The following is a 25,246-nucleotide window of genomic DNA, read 5'->3' as shown; positions in this document are numbered from 1 at the left end:
ATTCTATCCAGTTTATGGATATTAGCGTGAGTATGTGTTAACTGTATTGTTTGAGTGGGTGGACTTGTATTTGAATTGTTTACACCAGTTCCGAACCGTAAAACAGACAGCATTTTTTTAATATCAGTATGGCATCTAAAAGAAAACTGAATTTAAAAGAAATGTGAAGATTTGAACCAGGCGATATGTTCACGTTTATGGATGGTATCTCCGAAGATCAGGTGATTGACTCTGATGTGGGAGGAGATTCAAATGCTGAGGATAGTTTTCCCACTTTACGACTGCTTTAGCATCTCCATCGGGGAGAGGAAAAAGAAGTTATAAAGAAATGTATGATAACGACTCCAACTTCGACAGCAATGATTCAGTGCATGACCCTGACTTTATGCTACCAGATCTTAGCAATCCTAGTCGAAGACTACCTGTATCTTCTGATGAGGAAACTTCAGATCCGGTTGTCACACCACTTCAGTCTACTCAATTGGATGAATATCACTGAATAAAGGAGCCGATCTTACCTCATACCTTCGAAGAAGTAACATTTGCCGAACTTACGGGTTCAAATATAGCAAGCCAGTCTCTGCTTGATGTTTTTTTGGAAATATTTGGAGAGGATCTTTTGCTCCTAATGGTCGACGAATTCTAATCGTTATGCTCAGCAAAATGGAAAAACGTTGGATTTGTCACTGAATGAGCTAAAAGCACTTATTGGTATGCTAAGTATTATGGGCTTTAATCACTTGCTAAGTTTACATTTGTATTGGTCGACGGATCCAAATTTCCATTCAGACAGAATATCTAGTATCATGCCCGTGAAAAGGTTTTTACAAATTCTACGATATTTGTATATATTAGTAATAATCAGAAAATGCCAAAAAGGGGAGACCCAAATTTCAACAAGTTGTACAAGGTAAAACCTTTAATTTTCTATTTAAAGAAAAAATTTCCGGAAGCACATAGTCCAAGTAGAAATATATGATGAAAGCATGGTTGCTTTCAAAGGTAGAACCAGTCTAAAATAATACATGCCGATGAAGCCAATAAAAAGAGGCTTTAAAGTATGGGCTCTAGCATGCTCTGGAACTGGTTATTTGTTAAATTTCTCTGTATATGAAGGCGAAACGGAAAGTAATGAAGAGGGTCCTCTCGGTGAACGAACTGTTTTGGAATTGACCAAGCCTTTTGTAGGAAAGTATTACTAAATCTACTTCGATAATTTTTTTACCAGCTTTTCATTGCTCTCCAAGCTTCTGGATGAGAAATTGTTTGGTTGTAGAACTATATGATTCAATAGAAAAAATTTTCCTTTAGACAAATTAATACCCGATAAAAATTTACAGACTGGCGACTGTGCTACCAGCAATATTACAGTTAATAAATGAAAGGATAGAGGAAAAAAATATGTCATTGTGGCTAGTATCATACACAAAGTAACAGAAAAATTTACAGTTCAGCGTATGACTAAAGAAGGATAAAAAATAACAGTACAATGTCCAAAGAGTATTGAAGATTATAATCGAAATATGGGTGGAGTTGATCTTTTCAATCAACTTCATTCTTGTTACAGCATTGCCTGAAATTCTCGAAGGTGGTGGTTGAAACTTTGGTACTATTTTGTCGATACTAGTATTTTAAATGCATATATTATATACAAAACTTCAGCTTTGAATAAGCAGCCTTATTCAGCAGGTGTGAGTCGGTAACATCAAAAGTGCGTTACATAATCGTGCGACACGATCCGAAGTTTTTTGCTAAAAAATGGAATGGACAAACGAAGTTATTTTTGATTTGTTAAATATGTATCAAAATAAACCCAGTTTATGGAATACTAGGGCGTCAGAGCATAAAAACCGTAACGATATATATGATGTAAATCGTATTTTATTCGACCGAATAAAAAATCATCTGAATAATAGTAATATTTCGATTAAAGGCTTAAAAGAGAGGAGAGACAATTTAATAACATAATAAATATGGTAATTACTAATTAATACCACAACCGCAGCTGCAGCAACAATACGTTTTCTTTCACTTGGCATTTTGAAATAAAGTTAAATCAAACATTACTGTCACGTACCTACACAGACAGTCACGGACCGTAGGAAGAGCTCTGTCTGCGGTGCGTTGCCGACCGTGCTAATCGGCTGTGCGCGATGATCTTCAGAATAGCCGATGATCGTGGGAAGCCGCTATTAGAAATACCACCGAATATTTCAAATACAAACTAGAATTTCTTATCTTTTTTGTTTTTGCACCGGCTTAATTGCTTTGTTTTGCCTCATCTATCCTATCAGCCGAGGCCAAAGAACTTTTAAATCAGCTTTACCTTTCCTCGCTAGAAGGGGGATTGAAAATAAATATATCTTAAACCCAGATAATGACAAATCTTGTAGTCAGCGAAGATATATGCGTAGGAATAAGATCCATAAACCAGTTAATGGCCTATAAATACCTAGGTCATGAGATTCGCATAGGAAAAGATAACCAAACCGTTGAGCTTCTCCGTCGTATAAGACTGACCTTAGCAGAATTCGGCAAGCTGAACCATATTTTCAAATCGTCTGATATACCAATATGCCTTAAAAGAAAAACGTTTAATCAGTGTGTTTTGCCAGTGTTAACTTACGGTGCGGAAACGTTGACCATGACAAGGAGAACAGTTCAAAAGATCCGTGTGTGTCAAAGGGCGATGGAGCGTGCTATGTTGGGCGTTTGATAATAGTACAAGGAAGAATAATAATAATCGAATAATACAAGGAAAAAGAATAATTACTCCTAGTAAATGACTAATATTATCCAATGTATGCCCAACAATTCCACATACTATTCTAAAATCAGAACTACAGAAACTAGGTTTTAACTTATGTCTTCCTTATCATTCCTTAGAATTGACACATCCCGTCCCTAATTTCAATACATACTCAGTTTCCGTAGACAGGTATATATTTCACTTTTAGTGGATCTAATACTTCCTGAATCCTTGCTAATTTGTCATGACAATACAAACTATAGAATTTTTATGTATCTAGACCAACACTCCTGTTATATTTGTAAAAAGATTGACCATATTGTCTCACTGTCCTAAAAATAATAATAACTTCAGTTCAATAATAAATAACACAGTGACTATAGCAGACATTCTAACCGACGTAACACAATACTCAGCACAAGTCCATTCACAACCAAATTATTTGGTATAAGATACTCAATCTAAACAATACAAAAATAACGATGTAGATGTAAATAAACCAAGGCCAAAAAACGAAAATCCCTTAAAAATGAAGGTATAAACGTTAATGAAAGAGGATCAGAAACTTTTACAAAAGATATTGAGGGGTTACTAAAATAATTAGACAAGATCTACCCTCTGTTCAATGAAAAAATAATAAAAACACGTTGCACAAAGATTAAGCGCAAAATATCCAAATTGCTGGATACAAATTCCTCCTCTGAATTAGACAGTGATCAAGTACAATAATAAATATTAACATAAAGAACAAAAATGTCAATTCTTCAGTGGAACATAAATAGTTATTATACACAACTAGGAATGTTTAAATAATTATTTACTAAACACTCACCTTCAATAATATGTCTCCAATAAACGAATTTTACTGACCAAAAATAAAAAAAATTAAAGGCATTTATAGGTTATCATAAAAACAGACTTGATTTTAAAAAATCCAGTGTAGGGGTTTTTATTCATGTTAATAACTCATTGGAATGTAGATAAATACCTTTAGAGACCGACCTAGAAGCAGTAGCAGTAACCATAAAAATTCCAAAAATTATTACATAATCTGTAACATTTATTTTCCACCGAATACTGATATAAGTATGAAAGAGATAACTTATATTCTAGATCAAATTCTATGGCCTTTTAGATTATAATAAGAGATCTAATTGAACACAATTTACTTTGGGGATTTAATAGATATAACAAAAATAGGGAACAGGGCAAACAGAGCAGCAGGATGTCTCAACAACACAATCTGGAGAAAAAAATACCTCACAACGGAAACGAAAACCAAGATATATAAATCAACAATAAGACCGATAATAACGTACACAGCAGAAACAAGAGCAGATACGGCGAAAACACAAAGACTACTGGAAACAACAGAAATGAAAGTCTTACGAAAAATAACAAACCAAACTCTGAAACAAAGAGACAGAGTAAAAAGTGATTAAATACGAGCGAGATGTGGTATAGAGGAAATAAACGCGTGGACCAAAAAAAGAAAAGTGTAATGGAATCCACACATCAAAAGAATGACAGAAAATAGAATAGTACGAATAGCAAGAGACAAATCGCCAAATGGAAGAAGATCATTGGGACGACCGAGGAAAAGATGGTCAGACAACGTCAATTGAGGCTAGAAACCGAAGTAAAACAGGCATTTTGCCTATTTATAAACTAGGAAGAAGAAGAAGAAAATAGGACACATATTAGAAACTGTCATTAATAATACCAATACAGAAATAGAGGATTGGTAACCGATAACACAATTTGTGGAGAATCAATTGAATTATTTTTAGATCCATCCCCACATGACAATATAAATAGAGTGACTTAGTAAATAAATTTTTCTCCGTCATACTTTACGCTGCAGATCATATCATCGGAAAATAGAAAATAGTAAGAAATCGTATTGGAGTACCGTGATGGAACAATCACTGTGAGGATGCTATAAAGAAGACTCACAGAGCATTCAATTAATACAAAAAAACAAAAAACACAAGAAAATCTTCTAGAATATAAGAAGTTAAGGGCTATTAGTAGAAAATTGGTAAGAGAAGCAAAAAAGCAATCGTGGAAAATAATTTTTATCAACAATAAACAGGTCTACCCCAGCAGCAATAGTGTGGAAAAAAATTAACAAAATTTCGGGACGTCACACAAACTCATCAATAAGATTTTTCGAATATAATAACAAAATTCATACATCTAGATCTGGAATAGCCAATGTATTAGTTTCATCCTGCAAGTCATATTCAAGTAATAAAAACTTTTCTCAAGAGTTTTTACAATTTAAAACCAAAGAAGAACTACAAGAATTTAATTATGATAAAAGCGATAAATGCATTAATACTAGAAGAAGAGTTAACCGAATCTATAAATTCTATTAAAAACTCTGGTTCTGGTCCAGATACTATTCCTATTATTTTCCTTAAAAATTTGCAGCAAAAATTGATCTGCCTATTTACTAAAGATATATAACAAAATATGGCTTAAAGGAGTGTTTCCACATACTTGGAATAATATTTGCAGAATACCTATCCTTAAACCTGGTAAACCACGTTCAGACCCAAACTCCTACCGTCCAGTATCATTAGGATCTGCAATGAGCAAAGTACTCGAAACTTAATTAACCAACGCCTTATTTGGATAATCGAACAAAGATCTGTTCTATCTAACAAACAAAGAAGTGGATGTCGTAAAGATAGATTAACTCTATACAACTTAGTTGACCTCGAGTCTAAAATATATCTAAATATATCTAAGCGTTAGCACATAATCAAAGCTACATAGCGGTATTTTTTATATTACCAGAGCATTTGATACAGTTTGGCGCCATGGAATAATTTAACCTTTACAGAAATTAGGTATACAAGGAAATATGCTAAACTTCATCACTATCTTTTTAAAAAACCGAAGCTTCCAAGTAAAATTAGACGATTTCATTTCTTAAACAAGACTACAGGAAAATGGAACTCCTCAAGGATCATCAATTAGTCTTACTCTTTTTCTTATTGATATTAACAGTATTATGGAAAATGATGCTCCACCAAAAAAGAGTAGGCTATACGCAAATGATCTCATAATTTATTGTAAAGGAAGAAACATAGAACTAATTAAACTAATTGAACAAATCTTACAAGGTACTATTTCTGCATTAGAAAAATGGTAAATGAGATCGGGAACGAAATTTGTACCAACAAAAGTAAATGTATCGATTTTACCAGAAAATGTAATGTTAGTAGTCCAAAACTAACAATCTTTAATACAAAAATAGAATATGTTGATTGTATCAAATTTCTTGGAATTATTTTGACAAACATTTAAATTTTAAGCAATATATTTATCGGAATATCTTAAGTACGTGTAAATAATAAACTGTCTGGCAGCTTTGAAATCAACAGTGGACTCAAACAGGGTGATGCGTTATCTCCACTACTTTTTAACCTTGTATTAGAGAAAGCCATGAGGTCGGCCGAAATAAAAACAGAATTGCTATCGGTTTAAGGTCCCAAGCTATTACTCGCATATGCAGATGACATAGATCTCATTGGAGACTCCGTCCTATCCACGAAAGACATCTTCAACAAGGTGGAAGGAGCAACAAGTGAAGCAGGGCTAATGAAGAGAAGACGAAATATATGTGTATAAATAGAACGACACGAAGAGACAAAATAGGACAAAATGTGACGGTCAACACCTTCAATTTCGAAAGAGTACAACGTTTTAAGTATCTGGGGGCCGTAATCACAGCTGACAACGATGTTACTGAAGAAATGAAAGACAGAATCCAATCTGCAAACCACTGTCTATTCGCACTGGATAAGCTCATAAAATCAAAAAATCTTACAAGAAGTTCAAAGATAAAAATCTATAATTCCATCGTCAGACCTGTAATAACTTACGGATGCGAAACGTGAACCATGACCAAAGCAAACGAAGAAAAGCTCAGACGCTTTGAACGAAAAATACTTCGAAAATAAAAATTTTCGAACCTCACCATGACATCACCACAAACCAGTATAAGATCAGAACTAATATCAAATTAAAAGCACTCTACAATGACGCCGATATTGTCCAAGAAATTAAATCATAGCGACTAAGATGGGCAGGCCACGTGCACAGACTGAATAACGAGAGACTTGTAAAACTGGTATAGGAGGAGATTCCCACAGGCAAAAGACCACTCGTACGGCCCAGAATGCGATGGAGAGATAACGTCCAAGCAGATCTCCGGAATATGAACATTCCATTTGATCCTAGGTTGATGGAAGACCGACCAAATTGGAAAAAAGTTGTACAGTCAGCCAAGACCCAACCAGGGTTGTAGCGCTACGTGATGATGAATATATTTATTATCTTAAAACATCCTGTCAACAATATTTAAACATAATGAAAGTCCTATCTACTAAAAATTGGGGATGTGATCAAGATATCCTATTTACAGTATATAAAAACCTTATTAGATCTAAAGTCGATTACGGTTCAATAGAGTGTATGGGTTTATACTAGTCAATCACTTTTAAAAGAGTTGCAAATAATCCAAAATGCTGCTGTAAGAATAGCATTAGGAGCTTTTTGTACCACACCTACAGATAGCTTACTATGTTTAGTAGGAGAAATGCCTCTGGAATTAAGAAGACGATATCTTAGATTAGCATATGCTGCAAACGTTTCAGCAAATAGTGAAAATCCCGTCAGAAACAATGGCTTTGCTTCTCGTTTCCACACAACATATCTTAACAAAAAAAGATCCACCCCATTTTATAAAAGACTTAATAGATACATGACCAGTAATAATGTTGTCTTCCCTAAAACATACCAAACCACCCTTTTAACCGCTCCCCCTTGGATAGTCAGAAAACCCTTCCTAGACATGAGTTTAACAAAGTCTAGTAATTAACTTAATGCTTCCTCTATGGTTAAACAATTTTACAGTCAGATTGATGAGTACCAGAATTACCAACATATTTATACTGCTGCATCTAAATCAGAAAAAAGAGTGGGATGTGCCCTCATACATAACGACTACACTGCTTCATACAAACTCTCAAATTTTAGCATAGTATATACACGAGAACTATTCGCAATCTACAAAGCATTAGAATTTGCACTGAACGTCAACTAAGACAGGTGCCTAATAATGATAGATTCCTTAAGTTCCATGAGTAGCTTAGGCACGATTTATCCAACTCATGCATTGTTGCGATTATAGGTATACATGGTAATAGTAATAATATTTCATTGTGTTTTATACATTTATTTAAACACACTTTTTAACAAAGTCTGCAAGAATCAACAATATCCAAAAACCCATGTTCTAACAAAGAACAATCTGACAAGTAGTGAAAACCGACAACGAGTCTCCATACATTGTGCCTAGAGCCTCGTGACCGTAATCATAACCTACTGATATGACATCTTTCCTTTTTTTTACATTTGATAGTCCTTAAAACGCACTGGAGCCCTTTTGAGTCTAGCGCTAGTTCTATTTTCAGCATTCATCTGGGAGGTTGAAGGGGTTCCTCTACTCCACAATTCTGATTCCCAAATGAGGAGTTTAATGATCTATCATTATGTGCAAAATCAGTATTCTTCTTAATTTCCGCTTTAACTAGGGAAGGCCTCAAGTGATAACGGTTTCGCCTGACCACTTTCCCATTTTCTTTTTGCACTAAATAAGATTTGGGTGCCTCATCTACTCTTTCCAGAATTTTACCTGGTCTCCATTCTCTACCTTCTCTGACACCTACATTCTCTCCTGGCACTATTTCCCTTCTTACCTTGGTGTTTCTATCATCATAATTTTTATATTCGTTTCTTTTTACCTCTAGTTTCTCCCACTCTTCCTTTAGATTTATGTCTTTGTGCTTTTTATTTGATGGTAGCTTCGATTTAAGAACCCGGTTAGTCACTAATTGGGCCGGTGTTTTATCTGTTCCATTTATTGGAGTATTGTGATACTCCAGGAGCAGCATATCTAAGTCGTCACACTTTCTAAGCATGTTTTTTGCAATTTGAACGGCTCGTTCTGCCTGTCCATTAGACCGTGGATAGCGGGGACTGGACGTTACAAACCGAAAATCCCAGTCTTTAGCAAATTGCTGACAATGCCACGAATTATAAGTCATGTTATCTGATATGACTTCGTAGGGAATTCCGTGTGTAAAAATTTTCTTTAACTCCTTGAGGATCACCTGAGAAGTTTTTGAATTAATTTTCACTATATCGAGCCATTTAGAAAAATAATCGATCAGAACTAGGTATAACTGTCCACCATAATCTATATCACTAATATATCACTTGCTACCTTTTCAAAAGGTGCTTGAGGCAACTCTCTAAGTAATAGTGGTTCTTTAGCATTGTGACTTTTAAATATCTCACACTTGCTTCAATTTCTTACACAGTCGTCTGTACTTTTGTTCATTTGTGGCCAATGTAATATCTGTCTTGCTCTCTGTTGGGTTTTCTAAATGCCAAAATGACTCGAATGCAATAATCTTAGCATGCTCTCTCTCAATATTTTTTGGGACTATAACTCTGTCTTTGTAAAATATTAGTCCGTCAAGTAAATATAGTTCATTTCGTATATAATAATAATACCTAATTGGATCGCTTTCTCTTGACAAGGTTTTAGGCCACCCTTGCACCTTGCATACAATATTTATTTACTAGTTTCAGATCCTCATCGGCATCCACTTCAGTCCTACATTGCTCCCTCTTCTCATCAGTCATGTCAATAGTATGAACTATTTCTGTAATAAATTTATCATCCACTTCATCTTTTATAAAATTCCTCGATAACAAATCTGCCACATGCATGAACTTGCCTGGCTTAAATTTTACCTCTATGTCATATTTAGGTAATCTTACCCTAATCCTTTGTAATTTCGGCGACATTATGTCCGCAATGCCTTTATGCATTAATGTCTAAAAAGGCTTATGGTCACAATCAATTTGCACTTTTCTTCCGTAGATAAAATTGTGAAATTTATTGCATGCATATAGGATTACTAAGAAATCGTTTTAAATTTGACTCATATTTGACTCTGCTGTCTTTAGCGCCCTAGATGCAAATGCTACCGGTCTGTTATTCTGTAAGAGACAGCACCCCAAGCCATTACTACTACTGTTAGTCTGTATCACGGTTGGTAACTTCTCATTGAAATTGGCAAGCACACTACTTGACATAATTACTTCTTTTATCTTATTTAGTGCATCAGAATGTCTATATGTCCACACCCATGCATTCCTTTTTTTAGGAGTTCTCTTAAGGGCGTGGAAATCTCTGACAAGTTTGGAATGAATGCCCTTAAATAATTTACCATTCCCAGAATTTGTTGTTATTCCTTTTTATTTTCCGAATCCTTTAATCTTCTTATCGCTTCTACTTTTTTGTTGTCAGCTCTCATCCCATCTTTATTAAAGATATGACCCAAGTATCTAACAATTTCAACGCAATATTGTATTTTGTTTGGGTTTAATTTCACATTTCAGTTCTCTAGCCCTATCTAACACCTTATTTAGTGTATTATTATGCTCTTCTATTGACTCGCCACAAATTAATAGATCATCGAAGTAGACTATACAACCTGGAATATCTGCAAAATTTTCAGAATTTAATTTCTGGAAGTATTCAGGTGCTATGTTACGACCAAATGGCAGGCGGCAAAATTTATATGTGCCAAATATAGTGCCAAAAGCACATAAATTACTGGATTGCTCATCCAGTTCTACTTGGTAAAAACCCTCCTTAAAATCTAGAACTGTAAAAACTAACTTACCCTGTAACATTGAACGAATCTCATCAACAGTAGGTATTATACAAAATTCCCTTTTCAATGCTTTGTTCAGGTCACGAGGATATAGGCAGATACGTAATGATTTATTAGTTTTCTCAACAATTACTAGCAATTACCAGCAAGTTACTAAGCAACTGCGTAGGACCATCAACCTTTGCTATGATTCCTCGCTTTTCAAGATCACTTAGTTGATTATTAAGTTCAGGCTTGATTGTAAGTGGGACTCTACGAGGTGGCCTAGCCACTGGGACTGCATTTTCTTTTAGCTTTAAACTACATTTTTTCTGAAATTTACCTAAACCTGAAAAAACATCCTTATTCATTTCTACAAATTTTTCTTTAGAATGCAGTGTTATGTTATCAATTTTATTAATTAAATCAAGCACTATGGTAGAACATAAACCCAAGATAGGTGTTGATCTTTCCTTTACAACAACAAAATCTAATAAATGATCAATATTTTTATATTTACAGACAAGTTTTATTATACCCAAACGAATTATCTTAAAACCACCATATGCCTCAAGTATGACCTTAGTTTCTTTTAATTCATTAATTTTGCAAACTTTTTCAACAAAAACCTTGGGTAAAATGTTAACCTGTGCCCCCGTATCTATTTTAAAAGGTATATCAATGTTATTAATTTTTAAATTTTTAATCCAGTCTTTATTATTTTTATTCTTAATTTCATTAACAGCGATTGATGAAATCATGAAATCGTCTACTTCGTTATTTTCACTTTCTTCCACTTGTACCTGTCTTATTAACCTACCATGATAACACACTTTATCAAAATGCCCATATTTACCACACGTTCTACACTTTTTTCCATATGCTGGACACCTCCTAGTCCATGGACACTCCCACAGTTTCTGCAGTTAAATTCACCTCTAGAAGAACTTGCACCCCTAACAGTTTGGACTGAATTATGCCCCTGCTTGACTTTACTTCCAATTGATTTAATTTTCACCTTCTCTAGGCTGTTCTGAACTTCTTTTATTTGAGCTTGGGATACTTCATGCATTCTACATATTTCAATAGATTTAGTCAGATCTAAATTAATTGTTTTTAACATGCTTTGTTGTGCATCCTTACTATTGGTGCCTAATACTATTCTATCTCTTACCATTGAAAATGCTTCAACGCCAAACTCACAATTTCTAACTTTATTTTTTAAATCTGTTGAAAAGTGGTCAAAAGGCTCTCCTTCGTCTTCAATGCGCTTATAAAACAAATATCTTTCATAAACCACGTTTTTTCTAGGGGTGACATAAGACTCAAATGCTTCCAATACATCTGCTAGCTTTCCTTGTTGGACCTCTGTTAATTCCAAACTGTTATAAATCTCAATGCCTTCTTCTCCAATTAAATTGAGTAAAATTGCTACCTTAACTTCATCACTTTTACCACTTTTTCCTGATGCCATCAGATATATTTCAAAACTTTGCTTAAATCGTTTAAAATTTTCGCCCACATTGCCTCCAAATGATAATGGATTTGGTAACCTTGTTTCCATGATTTTCATTTAATTTCCACTACACTGCGCCAAGTGATAATATTTCATTGTGTTTAATACATTTATTTAAACATACTTTTTAACAAAGTCTGCAAGAATCAACAATATCCAAAAACCCATGTTCTAACAAAGAACCCTCTGACAAGTAGTGACAACTGACAACGAGTCTCCATACATTGTGCTTAGAGCCCCGTGACCGTAATCATAACCTACTAATACGACAGTAATGAAAGAGTAGAAGCTGTCGCAAAATCTTCAGTTAACAACGAAGACTTGACAAAACCTATCTATAAGTAAGTGATATACTGACGAGTGATTCTCCGATATATGTTACAAAATAAACCAAAACTAACTTATTTTCTTCAGTGTGTTAAAGAAAGTAAAAATTTTTATACATGCAGCCCAGTCGTCAGAGCTATGATCTCTAAAAACAAGACAAACAAGGTGAATTTTGGTGAGAATGGTAATATGTTATGCAGTTTATTTTGCAGAAAAAAGATGTTTGGGTACATGATTTTAACCTGAGGTGCAAGCAACAAGGAGAAATTCATAAATTGTACCCAGAACTTCGCAGACATGACCGTTTCTATACATATTTTATCGAATATCGAATATCGAATTTTGAAAGTTTTGATGAAATTTTAGATCAGACAAAAAATCACCAAACAACAAACAAATTTTAGGGAATCAGTTGATACTACACAATGATTTTATTTTTAATACGTACGTTCTTGTAATCTGGTTGGGACAGAACGAACAATATATCATAATTTTTACAATTTCAATAAGTTTTTTGATATCCACTTTTATTTGCATCGACGCGATAAAGGTATACTGCTGCGTTCAAAATTCCTTTGATTGTCAGCAGGTCGCGATCAGTATAATATGCTGATTTAATTATTTGTTTCAGACGAGTCGAATTGAGGTCGCTATCGCGTCGTGATCGCTTAGGTGTGTTTTCCGCTTAATTTAGGCTACATACTATTTTTATACAAACCTTTGTTCGGGTGGAAGGTAATTATTTTCAGACAACAAATTTAAAACATATATAACCTAACCTCAAATTACTTAAGTCGTCAGAGACATAGACATGTAATACAAAATAGACTGATCGTCGTAATACCAACCCGTTCCACCAGTAAGACAGAGAAAACTGACACAAAGCAATCCCTGCATCTCTCTCCAATTTACCAGGTATAATGACTACGTGACCTAAATGACCAATGAGAAAGTTACGTGGTCGATAAAACGATCCGGTTCTCATCTCTGAGAAATTCTGGGTATAATTTATGAAATGCTCCTTGTTGCTTTCATCTCAGGTTAAAGCCATGGACCCAAACATCTCTTTTTTCTGTAAAATAAACTGCATTAATATCTGCATTTGCAAATGAAAAAAATAAAACAACTACGCATCATCATCATCATCTTTGGCTCTACAACCCTAAGTGGGTCTTGGCCTGTTCAAGAATGTTCAAGAATTAGTCTCCATTCCCCCCTATCTTTCGCCCTGGCTTTCCAATTTTTGACCCCTAGATTCCTCAAGTCATCTTCGACTTGAGTTTTAAATCTAGATCTTGGCCTGCCTCTCTTCCTGATTCCTACTGGCTCTTGATATAAACACCTACGCATACCTTTTATTAAATGTTTGCAACGCTTCTTTTCCTTCTTGTAAATCGCACATTTTATAAACTATATTTTCAATTATATTTAAAATCGCAGGTCGCTATCGTCCGATGTGTTCGCTTTCTACAGAAACCGAGATCGCCATCGCTTAGATGTGTTCTTGGCTTAATAATATTTACACTAGGTCTTTCGTAGTTTTTTCATGTTTATCTATTTTAATTAATTATATTTTAATCTATGCTACCTCTACTTATATTTAAATTATTTTCCTTTTAACTCGTAACTTCGTAACTAATTTTACCATAATAGTTTTTAATATTATATAGTAAATACTTACATAATATATTTTCTCAACCTTGTATGCTGATGGTTTACACATGGTAAATCACTGTAAATCAAAAAATTAATTTTTATTTTTAGAAAATTGTAGACTTTTAGAATAGAAATATATTTCTCGTTCCAAAATATGTACAAAGCAAACACTATCAAAGACACGAATAAATAAAATGCCACAAAATAAACACTACATCCGAAAGCGATTTTAATTTGATCGCATGTTTCTTCTTTTTTTGCAGTGTTTGTTTTCCTTTCCAATCTTACACGAATATTTGCCTTTTTTTTCCTTGAGTGGATTTTCATTCGAATAGTACAAATTTATCACTTCACTTTCCCCGAAAACGGAATCTGAAGATTTCGGTATTTTCTCTGGCTTTCTGTCGCTAACATTCATTGGCATGGTATCTAAAAACGACTATATTGTGGGAAGAGATAATAATGGGAGGACAGTGACGGTTTGACTGAATTGTTTTTAAATTATATTAACTCTTATATTAACTAGTTTAATACAGTTATGTTTATATTTTGTAAATTGTTTATACTTAATATTGGTTTGATGTATGAGCTAATAATGTATATATATATATATATATATATATATATATATATTTATATATATATATATATATATATATATATATATATATTGTTTTATAGTATCAGCAATCGGTCTGTAGAAAATTTGTTCTGTCTCAATATTTCGTGTCACGATTTTGTGACTTCTTCAGGAGAAAACTGTAAATTTATTAAAATAATTATTATATGTAAATAAAGTGACTATTTCAATACTTACAACTATAAGAGTAAAAATTAAAATTTTTTTAACATATCTACATAAATGACATTATTGTTTGATTTTAATTTATTTAGGAGTTATGGTAACCGCAATATTTTATAGAGTGAATTCCCATTGTACAATTTTTAGTGAATAAGTTAAAATAAACAAATATTATGACAGTATTATCAATATTATAAAGTGGAAAGATGGAACTAATAGTAGAGAATTGAGAAAGAATCAGGAACATGGTAAATTGGTCTATAAAATATAATTGATGGTACGTAGTCAGTTATTGTAATACTGATACTATAAATCAATATTTAAAACAGTACGGTCGAAAATAATTTAATAATATATATATATATATATATATATATATATATATATATATATATATATATATATATATATATATATATATATATATATATATATATATATATATATATATATATATTCAATGGTTGAAATGCAGAGGTTTGATCGGTCAATAATTGGCAAATGAAAGTCGCCAACTACTTCATTGATTTACTTGAATACATTTCGATTTTTATTCTTTTTTTTAAAGCAGTTCACTACAAATAGAAATGATCTTAGAATATAAGTAAACATCGAACAGGGTTCATATTTACAAAAACAATTTGTAGGTTTTCTTAGATTTTATAAAAACTCTACGATAACTTAAAATTAACAAAAAAACACAAGAAAAACTATAAAAGAGCACTATCGTTTATTTATTTTATTTGTTGGTGATTTTTTATTTTGACCGATGGCTTCATTTGGATATTAATTTAAGCTTGTCACTTTTTTTTATTATAATTAAAATATTAAATAATTTTTAATACTTTTACCCCGGTTGCTGAGACGTCCATGGCTGTATTTGCAACTAGCTATGCGGGTGGGATCGTTTACCGTTAAAAAATTTTATTGGAACTATCGACTTCTCAGATTACGGAAGAATCTACTTATCAATAGACGCCGGGTTGGTTAATCCTCAGTTAATTCATTCCGGTCAGGCGGGTTCTTTTTGATAAATTTGGTAAATATCGTCGAAGGCACGTTATACTAATTTTATGAGACAACCTAATCCAAAAGGATTTATCTTTCATCGCGTTCCATTTTTAAGTGGGGGATATCACACCTTATTTTTGGGTAAGCTTGTAAAATTTTGAGAGAGGAACAGCACCTCTGGCAGAGCGATCTTTGAGTAAACACGCTTGCTTATATTACCGTCTCTGTGAATTTTTTCTTTAAATGTGTATACACTTAAGTGTTTCAGTTTCTTAATCTAATACCATATTAGATTAAAGATTAGTATAAACTACCTTCAATTTAATTAACTTCAGTGTTTAATACGAGTAAAGTATTTAGCTTCAGTGAAGAGTGCAGCAGTCATCAAGGTTTATCGTAAGTTGTCATAATCATATTATCTTTATCTATCTGGGCGAATCTCCGTCGACGACTATTTCTTCTCCTGTAGTTAGGGTTAACCACTGAGTTAACATTAAATCAAGGAAAATTTAATATTTTCATACGGACTTTCAATCAGCTATTAAAAACTTCTAAATTACGAACATTTAATTCTTAGTTAATCATTAAACAACAGTGCGACACAGATAATTATCTTCAAATTCTTGAAAATTCTTGAAACCTTTTTGTATTCTTTAGAATTTAAATTTAATCATTTTTTTATTGGCTATAACTGTTATACATTTTTTACTTGTTATCTCGAGATAAGCCCATAAACAGCAAAGAGAGATTTATATCAGCTTTAGTTAAATACTATTAAATACTATCAGGCTCTCTTCGCTGATAATTTAAACTGTGCATGATTTTATTTTTATTATTGTATTTGTAAAGGTATTTCCTAATTATAATACTGTGTGTTGTTATATGTATACCACCATTTAATAATTGATGGTGCATTTGTTTACATGTGTGTACATTCAGCTGCCTATATCACAGTGGTGTTGAATATATTGTTTGTTTTATCAATGAATTTTATTTTTCGACTACTAATAAGTTTCCTGATATAACAATACCTCTGAATGTTTGTTTATTATATTAAATAATTATTATACCTTCGACCAGAAGAGAGATTAGGCTGATTAAGTTTCGTGGATAAGTAGGTGGAGGGAGTCCACCTAATATAATTATTATTTGTTTCTGTAGTGTGTTGACCAAATTTATTTAATAATTGACTATTGATATCTTTCTTTGGATTTGGTCTCAGAACCTAAATATCTTTCCTTACCTCTTTTCTTTTCTAAGGTTTCTTAATTTTCTCCTTGAACCCAAAAAGTTAAGTGGCGCCCTGGTTCTATTTTATCTTATTTTTGGTAATTTTACCCGTCTATCTTTTTGTTTAATTCTATATCTTTTCTAGTATCTCTTATCCTGTTCCACCTTTACTTATTTCGTCCGTTGGACCCATTCCCGGTTCCAAAAGCTAGTTTTGAACCCACGACTCGCTCTCCACCAACCATCTGGCTGCCGTCTGTAGTGTCTCCCTTGGTGACCTTTCTAGCACCATCTAAAAAAGATTTCCGAGGTTACAAGCTCTTTCAAATTTCAAGGATCAAACCAGAGTAATCTCTTCGATTGTTTTCTATCCGTTGTAGAATGTCATAATTTCACATGGCTTGCTTTCGTACATGTGTGTATTTGGAATGCAGTGAGGTACAATTATCGAGGGAATTGGTAAACGAAAAAGGATCGACCTTTTTTAAAAAACGATTTTTTTTCCCTTTATATTTAATATATTATACTCAATGGAAAATTGACCAATCTGGAGTATTAGTTAAAAAAAAGGGAAGAAGAATAGGAATGAAGTTTATGTCTTGTAAGGGGTTTTTTTATTTGTTTTGTATGATGAGAGAGTGATACATCTGCCTCAAGTTGCCGATGTCGCTTCTTTTATTTAGGAACGCTGGATGTTTTAGAATTTGGCACATTTCAAGGATTGATCGCTGGTCCCTTTTCGTTTACCAAGTCCCTCAATAATCATTTTATTAAATAAAAATCTAATTTATTAAATAAATTTGTTGGAAGTGCATTCTTATGATCTTTCTAATTCTTTACACTTTAAAATAAACTTTAATGTTTTTTACTTAAGTTTTTTTAATAACTTTTTTATATACATGTATGTTTATCACATGTTCTTTTGCTGTGCTAATTTTGTTAAATTGCAAACTATACCTAGTTTCAATTAATTGTTTTATACAACGTTAACTCTGAATGTCCAGTTTCGTAAGCTTTTTCATATTTTTAACATCATTGACTGCTACATGTCTTTGTAAGGTAACACACTTTTGTTGTAACTTCTCTATGGATGTTTGGTTTCATATTGTTCTTTTTAGATGAACTGATGATGGTTTCTGAGCAGAAAGCGAAACGTCTTTAATAAATAGATGAAGTAGCTACCTTCTTTGTCTTTTATTTCTACACTTTGACCGAAAAACCCACCACTCTTCGAGTGTACCTTAGTTTATTTTGGATTGACGGTCGTACTCCTTTTCTCGAGATATATATATATATATATATATATATATATATATATATATATATATATATATATATATATATACATGCTATATGGACATGGATAAAAAAAACCCAAGATTACTTAATTCTCAACTATTTTTTTTTGAACAGATAACGCATGGAAAGTAGATGAACAACACAGAATAACGCTCTTGTTCAGGGCAGTGTAATGGAATCTACACTGTATAACATTTTAACAAAAACGACCAACTCATACCAATAGATATTGAGACTTTCATATATGCATACGATACAGCTATAATTGCACAAGCCAAAACTTTTGCTGTCATAAGGACAACACTATCCGAAGTATTATACACAGTAACAACAGACTACCAAGCAAACTACCTTAAACCAAACGCCGGGAAAATTTAGGCTAACTCTTTCTACCTTCGTTATAGAGACGCTTCCAGAAAAAATAAACATTCAATGGTGTAATGAAATTCTTAAACAGTAGTAGCTAGAGATGTAAGAAAGCTGTCTTTTTAAAGACGAATCATATACAATGATTTTTCTGACTGATATTCTTAACTTAAAGTTAATTTCATGTAATCTAATGAACTTTCTTACTATAAAGTTGTCCCAAGAACGCAACTCGGCAATATTGGCAATTTAATTTTTTAAGTCGTCTACTTTAAAATATATAATATATGTCTGAATTGTCAATATGAATAAGTCAAATAAAATTAAATTATTTGTAGAATTGTTAACCAAGTAAAAAAAACAAAATTTGTTTAATTTATTAATGTATTTAAAAGTAATTTAAAAAACGTGATAACACAACTATCAATAAATAAAAAAAACGAAGAACATGTTATTAATGTTATTATTATGTTAACAAAAACTGCTCGAAAAACTAGCAGGGGAAAATTTTTCTGAAATAAACACAGCTTAATGCCATTATCTACAGTCCGACAAAAAATTTTCAAAATATTAGAAAAAACAAATGTTATTCATGGCTTTTAGAACTCTTAATACTAACGTTATAACAAAATCCAATGAAGTACTGAATACTTTTGCTACATATTTCACAAAATAACAGCAACTATTTCGAAAAGTTTATAGAACACATAATCGTTACAGAAAAACAACAGCTCGATTGTGAAAATTAAGATCATCATCATCATTGGTGCTACAGCCCTATAAAAGAGCCTCGACCTTCCCAAGTCTATTACGCCAGTCAGTTTTATCCATTGCCAACTGTTGCCAGTTTGCTGCGCCTATTTGTATACCATCCTCATCTACACCATCCCTTCATCTGAGTTTTGGTCTACCCCTACTTCTACTTCCCTTAATCTTAAATTAAGATCATAGCCCTTTTAATATCCCTTTATAGTACACTCTTAACTTTAACCTTAATACTACAAAAATCTCTGCTCGTAGTCCTAATAATATACCTTTAGTATTCTTGAAAAAACTGTCAGATAATACTACTAAGTGTCTTCTTATAAAAAGTTTCAACCGAATATGGCTAAATATTGTCGTTCCAAACTTATGGAGCAATTCAATAATTATCATCATCGTCATCATTAACCTGTATGCGTCCACTGCTAAACATAGGTCTGCCTCAACTCTTTCCAACACGCTTTAGGTCGTCAGTCCATCTAGTTGATGAACGTCCTCTCCTCCGTATGGCTTCTTGTCTTGGTCTCCACTCGACAATACGTTTTTTTTTCATCGGTTGTCTGATAATCTGGCGACATGTCCTACCCAATTTCATTTCAGTGACTCGAATTTTTCGATGACGTCTGTTCTTCGACGTATTTTTTCGTTTGAGATTCGGTCTCTTAGAGAGACATCCAACGTCTGGCGATCCATAGCCCTCTAAGTCATGCGAATCTTAGTCACTACCTTTTTGTGAGCATTAATGTTTCCGCTCTATAAGTGAGTACAGGTAACGCACCTTGGTCAAAGATGGTCATATTTTAGTTTACCAAACGCTGCCCAGGCTAATCCTATGCGACGTGGGAGCTCACATGTCTGATTATGTCTGCCCAACCGAATTGCATGTCCTAAGTACTGATACGATGTAGTCTGCATAATATCCCTTCCATCAACAGCAATATTCCGATTTAGCACCAGATTAGTCATTGTTTGCTTGTTATTCATATTAGTCTTTAGTCTGACCTCCAAGAAAGTGTGATATAATTTTTTAAACATTATTATTGCATCATCCATACAATCGACTATAAGGACGATGTCATCTGCAAATCTCAAATGACTTAGCTTCTCTCTATTTATGTTAATACCATGCTCGTTCAGATATGTCTTCTAACAAGTATGTTCTAAAAGCGCCCTAAATAGCTTTGAAGAGACGGTGTCTCCTTGCCATACTACTCGCTGTATACAGAATTTATCTGTTTCTTGTTCAGATGGTCTCACGCTAGCTGTAGTATTTTGGTAGATATATTTAATTATGTTATTGTAGCGATGGTCTACTCGGTATTCTGTCAATGCTTTTAACATTTTATGATGGCTTAAGGTATCGAATGCTTTCTCGTAGTCGACAAATATCAGTGTCAATGGTTTGTTGTACTCTGCAGACTTCTCTATCAGGTTCTTTATCACTAGTAAGTGGTTGTTAGTGCTATAACTTTAATAATTATACCTATTCTCAAACCTAATAATCCATGAACTAAAATTTCCCCACACATATACATGTCAGCACTAATGTGATGTGCAAAGTTATAAAAAAGTAGTTAGTAAAATATTACTACGGAGACTGAAAGAAAATTCTTTTCTGGTTAACAAATAGAAAGGGTATCGGCAAAATCAAACTACTACTAATAATATGAACAGACAGGAAAAAGAGAAAATTTTTGTAGTGTTCGTAGAAATTCACTAGTTACTAGTGTTCGTAGACATTGATATCTTATCACTATAAACATGGAACTAGCAGTAATATTATAAAATGCATTACAAAAATTTTCTTAAACAGCTTAATTTTCAAACAAAAGTCAACGACTGCATATGAGTTTATTACAAAATTTCTTAAACCGCGCAATTTTCAAGTAAGAGTCTTATAAACCGTAAAGGGTTTGTATTAAGTGCAATACCATTTTTAAGTGACATAAGCAATATTAGACTATAAAATTGTAGCTTGGTCGTGTTATATTATACGCAGATGATTTGGTGTTATGTTTTTCAGGGTAAAATCTCTACTTATTTAGCGCTACTTACAAACTACAAACAAGAACAGGATTGCAGTTTTCTCTCAGCTAAGAAACGTGATCCGACTAAATCGTAACTTTATTTGCAGAATTAAGTCCTGAACTACACTGATGACATTAGGTTTTTGGGAATGATTTTTGATACGAAACTTGTAAACATGGAAGAAACATATTCTACCAATTGCAAAACAAAGAAATCAAAATAAATTTTATCTTAAGAAAACTCGCTCTGTGAGAAACTGTGGAGAAGACTAGGATAACTATTTAATTATGGTTTGAAAAACCCTCATTATATATTAGATATAGTATATTCGTATGCATATGCATAAGAAACCTTATTATATCACCTAAAATTTATTAAAACCGTGGCATTAAAAATAGCCACTTCTTTGAGCAGCCCAGTAAAAAGTTTACGAATCAGAAACTAGAGAGCCATTACTTCATGTAATGAAGTATGTTCTGTATGTCTTGATCTTGTAAATGTTCATTTACAAGATCAAGAATTTTACTTAACGATAACTTTTTATAAGCTTTTCTGGTTTGTAATATTTAAGATTAAAATCTCAAAATCAGTAATTATTGTTTAAGAGGTCAATTCAATATAAATTTTTATAATTTAAAATAGAAATTTAAAAAATATTTTAATACACACATAATGATAAAAATATATAGAAATAATATTTTACCTTTATAATATGTCCTCCTGCCGCCAATCATCGTAAAATACTCGTCAGAAGGAACATATATCTCATCAAATAGGGACTGGATATCATTATTTCCTATGATATATAATAAAATTATTCTAAATCGTTGGCTTTTTGCAGGTTACATCTTGGATAAGAAAGTATGAATAATATCGGTATAGTGGAGCTAATTTCACTGACTATGAGGCGATGCTGACTATGAAGAAAGTTTGGGAGTTTTCGTGAGGCTGACAGTTTTCGGTTATATTTTTCGTTAAAGAAAACAAAATATAGATCTGAATTATAAAAGAAGCCCCGCTCTTTAGCATCTAATATGAGGTAAAAGTTATTCTCATCCATCAACTCAACCAGGTTGTCTGCTATTATTGTTTGCTTTGTATCTCCATTGAGTGTGTATATTAATGTCACAAACGGTGGGTGTTGGCGCGGTTGGATAACATGGGGGCAGGTGCCATAAAATATGTAAAATAAAGAATATTGAGAAAAAAGACTAAAATATAATAAAGAAAGGATCATTGGGAAAAATTGGAGAAGTAGAAAAACTAAACTAGTACATGAGAAATAACCATCTAAAAAACAGTAAACATTTTAAGCCTATTACAATTATTTAGACTTTGATTAAGACGAAACAGTAGAGCGCCCATAAAATCATAAATATCAAAAAATATTTTTAATATCAAACTCAATATCAAAATAGGATAACCAAACAATTTTAAAGATAGCTTTAAAAAACAATTGGATAGGTAATATGCCAATTAAAATTTAGCATAAAATGAGTATACCAATGATAAAAAGAAGACAGTATACCATAACGTTTTTTGCCTTTGTTTCCGGTCTTGAGCACCTGGAATCCAGATGTGCTTGACGTCGTCCAAACATCTTGTTGAAGGACATCCTCGATTACGATAAACATCGTGTCTAGATCTGCATCCGAAATTTTTTTTTTTTCATCTCTGACTCTGGCAACATGGTTACCAAGTTCCCATTTGGCGTTGTCATTCTTTTAATTGCATATGTAAGACCAGTTCTTCTTCTAACTATTTTATTTAAAACTCTATCTCTGAGGGATATATTCAACATTGACCTCTCCATTGCTCAAAACAGAGTTTTTAAGGCTTTTATGATGCATTTTTCTGCTAATTTTATCAGTCCATCTACAATGCCATCCTCTCCAGGTGATATTCATAAGTTTAAGGCTAATCCAGTTTTCTCGTTGGTTATATCCGAAAGTTCCTGAGATCTCTAATTCTGTATTACTAAGATTTCTATCTCTACAATGGGATCATCTTATATTTATAATGTTCTGTAGTGCTCTTCGGTAATTTTTTGGTATCTTTTTTCATATATGACATTATATCCTTATTTATTTTTAACTTGAATATTTCTCATTCATGTCTTTAACTTTGGTTTAGAATTTTTGGGCTTTTTGTTTAGTTCTATGGTACTAGTTATTTCTTCAGTTATAAAGTTCCTTAGTACCTTCATAACGGCTTTTTTAGGTGCCAAATACGTCTTTCATAACGGCCAAAATGTTTTTGGTAAATTCCTTAGCTCTAGTATGTCTAGTATTTTTTGCTTTGTTTAGTACTACTTTTGTGACTTTTTTTAGGATGTCCACACACGTTTTGTTAAGTCATTCAATATTGATTTAATTTTGCTTGTCTGTTTGTACATTATTGTTTATTTATTCCTGGTATATACTTGTGTTAGTAATAACAATCAATGTGACGTTTTTTGTTCTGCTATCATATTTCTTCTTCCCGTTTTTACTTTCAGGACATCAAGACTATCTTCCCTCGAACCATACTATGGTCTTTTCTGGTTAAAAATTAATTTAATAAAGTTACGTGTAAGTAGACACAAAAGGCATTTTGCCTATAATCCGAGCTTTAGTGATCAACGTACAAGAATACTTTTAAAAGCATGTCTTGGTTAACTACCAATCAAACTTCTTTTACTTTGAAAATTATTTGTTAACTTTCAGGTTATTTTGGATCTTTCTAGATATAGATTTGGTCGCGAAACAATAAATCGATTTGATTTTCATCCACAACTTTGCTTGCAAAATAAAAATTCACAAAGGCGTGATTTTTGCACCAATAAAGATTTTCGCTCCTCTGTTGTTGTTTTCTGCTACCCAATGCACACTTCTACGGTTCTTTGATTTTAATTTAAGATTAAATATTCAAATTAGAAATGTATAACAAATAGATGGAAAATCATCATTGGAAACATAATTAAAAGTATCTCCCTAATGTGGTTTGTAATTATTTAAAACATTGGACGGGTTTCGACATCTCTGTGATTCGCAGCTATAAATTTAGGAGGAGATAGATAAATCTCAATCTGATCAATAGAGGATCATATCCACTGCTGGAGCAGAGTTAACAAAGGATGTAGAACAAAGGCAGGAGTGGAAATACTAATCAAAAATAAGTGGAAGAACAGGATTAGAACATGGGAACCAATCAACGAGAGAATAATTAAAATGCATATAGACATATACGGTAAAGAGAAAGTGATACTCGAAGTATATGCACCAACAGATGATTCCCCGAGAGTAGAAAAAGAACATTTCACGGAACAAGTTCAACATCAAATAGAGCTAATTAAGAAGAACGTGGAAATAATTATAACAGGAGACCTTAACGGCAGAACCGGAATGAAAGAAAACGATAAAGTAGTGGGGAGATTTGGAGAGGATGAACAAAATAATAACGGAGAACGTCTGATTAAATTATGCGAACTAAACAACCTAAAAATCACCAACGGATTCTTCAGACATAAAAATATTCATAAATATACATGGACGCAAGAAACAGGAAAGCTGAAATCAATAATAGACTACATAATAATCAAACAAGATACCACAATAAAGATAAAAGATGTGCGAGTTAGAAGATGATCAAAATGTGGAATGAACCATAAACTGCTGACAGCAAAAATGGGCATTAATTGGAAACATAACAAGACCCCCTCTACAGAAGAACCGTTGAATACTATAAGAGAAAAACAATACAATATAGAACTACTA

The 25,246-nt window shown here is 32.8% G+C and overlaps 2 protein-coding genes across 2 annotated transcripts in view; one reads left to right on the top strand and one right to left on the bottom strand.

Annotated features, from left to right (window-relative positions):
• Positions 1-25,246, top strand: part of LOC140451901 (solute carrier family 7 member 14) — an 812,989-nt gene that overhangs the window by 363,666 nt on the left and 424,077 nt on the right. The window lies entirely within an intron of this gene.
• LOC140439814 (uncharacterized) overlaps positions 14,114-25,246 on the bottom strand; it is a 30,400-nt gene continuing 19,267 nt past the window's right edge. Inside the window, exons 3-4 of the mRNA XM_072529967.1 lie at positions 22,195-22,287; positions 14,114-14,422 (exon numbers count right to left, since the gene is read on the bottom strand). Of these exons, the coding sequence (XP_072386068.1) occupies positions 14,223-14,422; positions 22,195-22,287 (293 nt within the window). The 3' untranslated portion in view covers positions 14,114-14,222. The remainder of the gene's footprint in view (positions 14,423-22,194; positions 22,288-25,246) is intronic.

The sequence above is a fragment of the Diabrotica undecimpunctata genome, chromosome 1 (genome assembly GCF_040954645.1).
Source record: "Diabrotica undecimpunctata isolate CICGRU chromosome 1, icDiaUnde3, whole genome shotgun sequence".
NCBI classification, from domain to species: Eukaryota; Metazoa; Arthropoda; class Insecta; order Coleoptera; family Chrysomelidae; genus Diabrotica; species Diabrotica undecimpunctata.
Note: the sequence above shows the minus strand (reverse complement) of the source record. Positions and strands in the feature narration are given on the sequence as shown.